This window comes from Anomaloglossus baeobatrachus, chromosome 1 (assembly GCF_048569485.1).
Source record: "Anomaloglossus baeobatrachus isolate aAnoBae1 chromosome 1, aAnoBae1.hap1, whole genome shotgun sequence".
Lineage (NCBI taxonomy): Eukaryota > Metazoa > Chordata > Amphibia > Anura > Aromobatidae > Anomaloglossus > Anomaloglossus baeobatrachus.
The window spans coordinates 881,376,746-881,385,979 of NC_134353.1; the positions used below are offsets into that span (position 1 = coordinate 881,376,746).

At 47.1% G+C, this 9,234-nt stretch overlaps 1 protein-coding gene across 1 annotated transcript; it reads left to right on the forward strand.

Annotated features, from left to right (window-relative positions):
- The first annotated feature begins 802 nt into the window (after nucleotides 1-802).
- On the forward strand, nucleotides 803-8,815 carry CCNO (cyclin O). Its single transcript, XM_075342720.1, has 3 exons — nucleotides 803-1,330; nucleotides 5,492-5,677; nucleotides 7,989-8,815. Exons 1-3 carry the CDS (start codon nucleotides 959-961, stop codon nucleotides 8,475-8,477), a joined length of 1,047 nt encoding a protein of 348 aa, XP_075198835.1. The 5' UTR covers nucleotides 803-958; the 3' UTR covers nucleotides 8,478-8,815.
- Nucleotides 8,816-9,234: the final 419 nt, after the last annotated feature.

Here is a 9,234-nt window from a genome sequence, read left to right on the forward strand (position 1 = left end):
ACGGATTTCCGTGTTCCCACACTCTATGAACCATTATTAGGTGAGCTGGCTACAATTTTTCTGTTTCAGCTACATGAAGAGACTGCAGACTATTGTGTCATGTCTGGGCAACCCCTTTAAGGGTCAAGAAAAATGGTGACACAAACCCAATATTATTTTTTAAGCCACTAAAATAAATAAAAATACAAGTTTGTATCGTCATAATCGTAGTCACCCCCAGAAATATATTACGGGGTAATTTTTACCACACAATGAACAATTTAAAATGAAAGCCCTTTAAATATAATGGTGGGAATGTTTTTTGCTTCTAAACTATTTAGGATTCCTCCCCCCCCCCATTTTCCAGTACACTATATGGTAAATTAGATGGTGCCATGTAAAACTACAACTCATTTTGAGATATTGGAAGAAAGTGAGAAAAGTAAAGGACAAAAATGAAAATTAAGGGGTTAATTGTTATTGGTTAGAAAGGATTATCGGCCGATCATCGAATTGTGTAAATATGGGAAGTTTTGTCTCCTTTCTATAGACACAGATGATGAGTTTTCGCCTCTCTGCCTCCAGTGATAACATTTATGAGGTAAATATTGCTGGTGTTTGTCTTCAGCCCCCACACACCCACTCCCACCCATTCATCAGCTAATTGCCCTCATGCTGAGCGCGGGAGGCCGCCATTGCCCCAGGAGGTCCTGTCAGACACTGACTGCCCGCCACAAGCCGGCGCGCGTATTTATGAGCGCCGCCCGTCTCCTAGGTAACCCCGCCCCTCGCTGCCGCGCGAGACGCTGACAACTGCTGTCTCTCTTCAGCGGTTCTTTCGCCGGGAAAAAGTTCTCACGGTGACGTCACATCCAGAGGTTCCCGATTCTGACCAATCAGCGCGCTGCACAGCTGGATATAAAAGCTGCTGCAGGTCGCCGCACAGCCATAGAGGTAGGGAGGGAACTGTGCAGGACACATGTGCGCTAAGGTCGCAGACATGGTGACGTGTGCGGTCAGACGAGCGGAGGAGCAGGTGACAGAGGACGGGGCTGTGTGTCCTAGCAAGAGGAGGATGGAGGAAGTCACCCCGCAACACCGAGGAGATGCCAAGAAGGCCAGATACCACAGGAAGCAGTCCCTGGAGCTGAGGAGCTGTGACTCCGGGGTGGGTGACCTGTACGGGACCCCCAGCCCCACATCTGTGCCCTGTGCCCATGAGCCGTGCCCCCTGATCTCAGACCGGCTGGGACTGCAGACCTTCAGAGACTATGGGGAGGAATGCTGCTCCTTCAAGAAGGGCCTGGAGAAGAGCTACCTGGCTGCTCACTGCATGGCCAACCAGCCCCAGGTAAATCCCCGTCTTATCCAAATAGGTGGCAACCAGTGCGGCCACCATACTGTGCCCACATGGCATATGCCGCTCAGATCTCCAAATAATGTGCTGCAAAACTACAGCTCCCAACATTTATCTCCGCACATGCCGGGAGTTACAGTTTTGCAGCAGCTGCACTTTTTTCTGGAATTGGATGAACATTTTTCTTGATCAGATTTTTCAAGATCTCGGTTTACTGCCAGAGAACGAAAACCCACAAACTGTTTTTGATCCCTGAAAGGTAAATGCTGTGCAGATCCCTGACCAAACTGCGCTCTCCAGCTGCTTCACAACTACAGCAGGTACACACACTCCCCAACTGCTTCACAACTACAGGAAGGTACACGCACTCCCCAACTGCTTCACAACTACAGGAAGGTACACGCACTCCCCAACTGCTTCACAACTACAGCAGGTACACGCACTCCCCAACTGCTTCACAACTACAGCAGGTACATGCACTCTCCAGCTGCTTCACAACTACAGCAGGTACATGCCTTCTCCAGCTGCTTCACAACTACAGCAGGTACACGCACTCTCCAGCTGCTTCACAACTACAGCAGGTACACACGCTCTCCAGCTGCTTCACAACTACAGCAGGTACACGCACTCTCCAGCTGCTTCACAACTACAGCACGTACACAAGCTCTCCAGCTGCTTCAGAACTACAGCAGGTACACAAGCTCTCCAGCTGCTTCACAACTACAGCAGGTACACGCACTCTCCAGCTGCTTCACAACTACAGCAGGTACACAAGCTCTCCAGCTGCTTCACAACTACAGCAGGTACACAAGCTCTCCAGCTGCTTCACAACTACAGCAGGTACACGCACTCTCCAGCTGCTTCACAACTACAGCAGGTACACAAGCTTTCCAGCTGCTTCACAACTAAAGCAGGTACACAAGCTCTCCAGCTGCTTCACAACTAAAGCAGGTACACAAGCTCTCCAGCTGCTTCACAACTAAAGCAGGAACACAAGCTCTCCAGCTGCTTCACAACTAAAGCAGGAACACAAGCTCTCCAGCTGCTTCACAACTAAAGCAGGAACACAAGCTCTCCAGCTGCTTCACAACTAAAGCAGGTACACAAGCTCTCCAGCTGCTTCACACCTACAGCAGGTACACACGCTCTCCAGCTGCTTCAGAACTACAGCAGGTACACAAGCTCTCCAGCTGCTTCAGAACTACAGCAGGTACACAAGCTCTCCAGCTGCTTCACAACTACAGCAGGTACACAAGCTCTCCAGCTGCTTCACAACTACAGCAGGTACACAAGCTCTCCAGCTGCTTCGCAACTACAGTAGGTACACACGCTCTCCAGCTGCTTCACAACTACAGCAGGTACCAGGCAGGGGGAGAGCTGGAGTTTTGCAGCAGCTGCAGAGTTGTACTTTATTCTTTACTCACAATGAACACTATAAGATCTGTGCTGACTGTCAGTGAATGACGACCCGTATACTGCAAATCCCTACAGCTGGTATCACCCTTACCTCAGTGTTTGTAGCCAAAACCAAGAGTGGTTTTGGCTATAAATACTGAGATAAAAAACCCCCATCAAATACTCAACGTGTGCACATGGCCTTAAAGGGGTTGTCTGATGAAAGCAAGTGATAATTTACCCACTGGATAGGTGATACCTTAGCGCCTTTCACATTGCGTTTTCTCCTACGTTCAGTGGCCACGTCGGGGCTTATGTCGAACCCCTCTACTCTCGCAGAACGGGACTCAGGCATAGATGTTGACAAGGCCATTGAATAAAATGATAAAGATGAATGTGGAAAGGGTTAAAGAGAATCTGTCACTAGGTTATCTGAGAACAGTATAAAGTAGGGGCAGAGATCCCGATTCCAGTGATGTGTCACTTACTGAGCTGCTTAGTGTAGTTTTGATAAAATCACTGATTAATCAGCAGGAGATTATCATTACAGGACTACTTGGAGTGCTGCAGGTAGTCCAGAATACTCATGAGTTCTATATAACTGCTGCATCTGCATCAGAAAAAATGTTGATTTTATCAAAACGACAGTAAGCATTTCAGTAAGTGACACATCGCTGGAATCAGGGTCTCTGTCTCTACATTATGCTGCTCTCACATGGGGGAGCAAAAACCTGGTGACAGATTCCCTTTAAATCCCCGCTGCCCGATAGGAGAACCGAAGACATTGAATTCCTTCAATGCGATTTATTAGATCCTGCATGTTTCAGAGTTTTCCAACTCCTTCCTCAGGGGAAAGTTACATTTATGGTGCACACTGTAGTGTGGCCTTGAAGCTATATGATGAAGATAAGGTTACAATGCAGGGTGCACCATGTATGTGATTTGTCCCTGACGAAGGAGAAGGACACTCTGAAACGCATAGGATCTAATAAATTGCATTGATGGAATTCAATATCTTTGTCTCCTAGCGGGAAGCGCAGATTTAACCCTTTCACTATATTGATTTCCAAGGTTTTGCAGCAGCCACATTGTCTATGTAGTTGTGTCTGACACATCTATTACAGGTGAGCACCACCAAATGTCTCACTGATTTAGGCCCCCTTCACATGTCCGTGAAAATCATGCACATTTTTCACAGACGTGTCAAAGGTGCGTATTGTCCTCCGTGTGTCATTTTTATGGCACACGTGTGTTCTCCGTATGTTATCCGTGATAACACACTGAGAACGGGAACTTTCTGCTCACCCGTCCCTGGCGTCCCTGTCCGTGGTGCTGATCTACGGTCTCCGGTCCTGCCGACTCCCCGCTGCTGCTGCTTCCAGCCGCAATGGAGTGAATATGCGATGAGCATAATGAGCGGGGGTCGGAAGCGAGTGACAGCAGCGGCAGAGACTGCGAGACTGGAGACAGGTGAGTATTGAATTTTTGTTTTTTTTTCCAACGCGTGTGTTATCTCAGGTGTGTGTCACACGGATCACATCCGTGTGCCACCCGTGATGCCGGAGAAAAACGGATATGTCTACGTGTGGAACACACGTATGCTCCACATGGTCCATAGCAAAACACGCACGTGAGCACAGGCCCATTGATTTTAATGGGTCTACGTGTGCCCGTGTCTCGGCATGTGAGGAAACGGACCAAACACGTACCGGAGACACGGACGTGTGAAGGGGGCCTCAGTCTCCTGATAAGACCCATTTGCACTCCTCTTCTCTGTTGTGCATCATTTTCGGCAATATACACCTATTGGAGGTGGACAGCAAGATGTAGTAGACTATTCGAGCAATGAGACTTGCACTCACCGGTGCAATAGGGAGCTTTTATCCCTGTCAGAATGGAGCAGCAGTGTGCTCACCCGCTGCGCTATCCATTCCCTGTGCTGCTGCAGAGCGCTGCGCTCAGCTTTTTCTGGCAGCTCCATAGAGAATGAATGAATGAATGGAGTGGCAGTGTGTATGCTCCCTTGCTACTCTCTCCATTTGCTGTGTTGCTGTGGAGTGCTGCCTCAGTTTTTTCCGGCAGCTCCATAGAGAATGAATGGAGTGGCACAGTGCATGCTCATCCGCTGCGCTATCCATTCCCTGTGCTGCTGCAGAGCGCTGCACTCAGCTTTTTCCGGCAGCTCCTTAAAGAATGAATTGAGTGGCACAGTGCATGCTCATCCGCTGCGCTATCCATTCCCTGTGCTGCTGCAGAGAGCTGCACTCAGCTTTTTCCGGCAGCTCCATAGAGAATGAAAAGAGTGGCAGTGTTTGTGCTCCCCCGCTGCGCTATCCATTCCCTGTGCTGCTGCAGAGCACTGTGCTCAGCTTTTTCCGGCTGCTCCATAGAGAATGAATGGAGCGGCACTCAGGTATCCAAACTGCAACTCTATTTTGTAACAGGGATGAAAGTTCTCCATTCTGCCTATCAGTACGGATCCCAGCGGGCAGACCCACCACTGATCAGCCAGTCCTCATGTATCCAGAGGAGAGAAGATAACTTGTTTACCCTCGGGCAACCCCTTCAAACGGATTCTTTAAAATTGATCACCTAGTGGGGGAGGGGCTGACCCCATATCTCTCACCTTCATGGTTTACACTGCCCTATACTTTTAGTATCAGTTTTATCACCTTATAATACTGAGCTAATCAAATAGCCCTGTACTGTAGTAAGTGTGTAATTGCTGATTTCTGATGATTTTTGTTCTTTCTTTTGTAGCTGAAGCCGGAGTCTCGGTGTAAGCTGATCAGCTGGCTGATCCCGGTGCACAGACACTTCAGCCTGGGCTTTGAATCCCTGTGCCTTACGGTCAGCATCCTGGATAGATTCCTGTCCTGCACGCCTGTGGCCATCGACTGCTTCCAGCTAGTGGGCGTCACATCTCTGCTCATCGCTTCTAAGCAGGTATGTGCCGTCATACAATGTGTATATACTTTACATCCTAAGCATCTTTGCTTTTACCAGTATAGAGAATGTAGTAACTATGCAGAGGGGGCTACTGGGGGGGTATAATTTGGGTTCTACTCACATGTTAATTAGGATAATAATGTTGCAAATTTGAATGGAAGAATAGCACAATGTACAGTGATGGATCCTGATAGACACCATTAGATCCCGTGATCCCAACGTATTGTTGCCCCTCTATAAATCACTTGTAAGGCCACATCTGGAATATGGGAACCAGTTTTGGGCTCCATATTTTAAAAAGGACATTCAGAAGTTAGAGTCAGTTCAAAGGCGGGCAACTAGATTACTACAAGGAATGGAGGGCTCCAATATGATGAGAGGATGAAAAAGTTAGATATGTTTAGCTTAGAAAAAAGACGTCTCAGAGGAGATCTCATTTATATGTATAAATACATGTGTGGTCAATATAAAGGACTGGCACATGACTTATTTCTTCCGAAGACAATACTAAGGACCAGGGAGCACTCACTGCGAGTGGAAGAAAAGTGATTCCGGCAGCTAAATAGGAAAGGGTTCTTTACAGTTAGAGAAGTCAGACTGTGGAATACCCTACCACAAGAGGTAGTAATGGCAGACACTATAACAGGTTTTAAAAAAGGGCTGGATGATTTCCTCAGTACACAATATTGTTGGTTATAAATGACTTAAGGCCCTGTCACACACACCGATAAATCTTTGGCAGATCAGTGGTTGCAGTGAAATCATCGACATATTGTTCCATTTGTACACAGCCACAAACCTGGCACTGATTGTCCACAATTTCACTGCAACCACAGATTTGCCAAAGATTTATCTCTGTGTGTAAAGTGACCTTTAGTGACCAAATGTAGAACTGGTGGAGGAAGATTGAACTAGATGGACTGGGGGCTTTTTTATCAACCTAAGTAACTATGTAACCATATTAAGTTAATTCGAAGAAATCTGGCAAAATTGATATCTGCTTCATTTTCTTTATTGGAACCAGACACACTCCCCACACTGGCGAGAACAAAGATACTTAAGCCTGCTTTACATGTTGCAATTTCGCATACGATATCGTATGCAATTTGCAACGCCCCCATCGTATGTGCAGCACGTTCAATTTGTTGAATGTGCCGCACAAACGATTAACCCCCGTCACACTTACTTACCTTCCATACGACCTCGATGTGGGCGGCGAACGTCCACTTCCTGGAGTGGGAGGGACGTTTGGCGTCACATCGACGTCACGCGGCAGCCGGCCAATAGAAACGGAGGGGCGGAGCTGAGCGGGACGTAAGCATCCCGCCCACCTCCTTCCTTCCGCATTGTGGGCTGGGAGCCGCAGGAGGCAGGTAAGATCTGTTCATCGTTCCCGGGGTGTCACACACTGCGATGTGTGCTACCCCGGGTACGATGAACAAACTGACGTTCTATTCGTCAGGAATGAACGACGTGTATGCGATGAACGGTTTTTCGTTCAATCGCAATTGCACGTCGCTGTCACACGCTACAACATACCTTACGATGCCGGATGTGCGTCACTTACGACGTGACCTCGCCGACACATCGTAAAATATCTTGCGTGTAAAGCGGGCTTTAGGATGTGTCCAGTGGTGGATTAAAGGAGAAGTCCCTGCTAAAGACCTATTCCACTCTTCATAGATGGATATTATATGATAGTTCTTGTGGAAACAAGCACTTAGACTATTTATTATTGCTTATTAAAACTTGCAGCTGTTCTTGAGATATTAAAGGGCACCTGTCTTCGAATTTGGCCCCTGTAAGCTGTGGCCACTACCAGTGAGCCCTTATACGCAGCATTCTAGAATACTGTATATAAGAGCCCAGGCCGCTCTGTATCACATAAAAAACCTTTATTATACTCACCGTGGGGTGGTCCGGTCCTATGGGTGTCGCTACTCTCCGGTTCAGCGCCTCCTCTCGGCTGAGATCTCCGTACTCATTCTATCCATCCCAGGCCGGCATTGAGGTCCTGCAGAGGCACACTTTGAGCTGCCCTGCTCAGGGCAGATCAAAGTACTGTAATGCGCAGGTGCGAGGAAAGGTTAAAGACTGCCTGCGCATGTGCACTACAATACTTTGATCTGCCCTGAGCAGGGCAGGTCAAAGTGCGCCTGTGCAGAACCTCAATGCCGGCTAGGGTGGATGATCTAGTGGCACACCCTCCCCATTGTCAGTGGTCACCCTTACCCCATGTTCGGAATCATGCGCAGGCAGCTTTATTTCTTTAATATTAGACTTTTCATCATGTATTTTTCCCCCTCAGGTGGAGACTCGACCTCCTCGAGTGAAGCAGCTCCTCGCCTTGTGCTGTAACAACTTCTCCCGTGAACAGCTCTGCAATCTGGAGTGCATCATTTTGCTGAAGCTTCAGTTCCAGCTGGCAGCTCCTACGCTCAACTTCTTCCTGCAGCATTTCTGTCTCCGGCAGTTGGCGGACGGAGAACCCACGGAGCTGGATCTTTCTCAGGCCTCCAAATCGCTTACATTGGCAAAGGGCATTGCAGAACTCAGCCTGGCCGACTATGCCTTCAATGCCTATCCACCGTCCTTGATGGCCATCTGTTGCCTGTCGCTTTCGAAGTGCATGTTATACCCAGAGATCTCTACCAGTGTGCAGGACAGTGAATATTCTGATGACGAGCTTCAAGAATGCATGGCCAAGATTGACTTGCTCGTCTCGCTGAATAAAGATTCCTTGCTGCGGCTTCTGCCCGGTGACCTGCCAGAGATGGCAATGGACGTGGAAAATTAACTAAATCATGCGTATTTTTTTTTATCTAAATGTGTACGTTCAGTGAACAGCTCAATAATTAACCTGTAACATATACAATGCACAATGGCTGCTAAAAGTCAACTAATTTATTTCTTAAGGAGTCAATGAAGTACTTTTCTTGAAGGATGTGATGCTCCTCTAACAGTATTGCGTTATAGGCAAACACTTGAATATTTATGGTGCCATTACATTTCTGTTGAGTAGAAATCCTAAAGACACTTGTCTGTAAATTTTAACGTTGCTTTTTTTTTTTTACATTGCTACTAATGTAGCATTTATTTTGCACTAGTATTTATATACTCACAACGTCTTTGTATATAGGAATAGAGATGAATTGTTTATATTAAACATTGTTTCTGATGACGTGAAATTAAATTGCATTGTCAAATTAAAATAAAACTGATTCATAAAAAAATATTTTTTTTTTTGTGTGTTTAGTGAGTTTGTACAGCTATTAAATGGTTTGCCCCCACCCCCCCACACACAGTTGTATACAATGAAGTGTTTCTGCAAAGAGCATCTCATTCTGGAGAACACATCACCTCTGAGACTTAAGGCCCCGTCACACGCAACGACGTATCTAACGATATATCGCCGGGGTCACGGATTCCGTGACGCACATCCGGCATCGTTAGCAACGTCGTTGCATGTGACACCAACGAACGGCCATTAATGATCAAAAATACCTTATCGTTGACATGTCGTTCATTTTAAAAAAAATAGTTGATTGTTGCAG

What these genes read in the sequence shown, in the direction of transcription:
- CCNO (XM_075342720.1), top strand. Translation starts at nt 959, where the DNA reads ATGTGCGCTAAGGTCGCAGACATGGTGACGTGTGCGGTCAGACGAGCG. An exon ending in GCATGGCCAACCAGCCCCAG is followed by an intron (nt 1,331 to 5,491) that starts GTAAATCCCCGT and finishes TTTCTTTTGTAG; the next exon opens with CTGAAGCCGGAGTCTCGGTG. An exon ending in TGCTCATCGCTTCTAAGCAG is followed by an intron (nt 5,678 to 7,988) that starts GTATGTGCCGTC and finishes TTTCCCCCTCAG; the next exon opens with GTGGAGACTCGACCTCCTCG.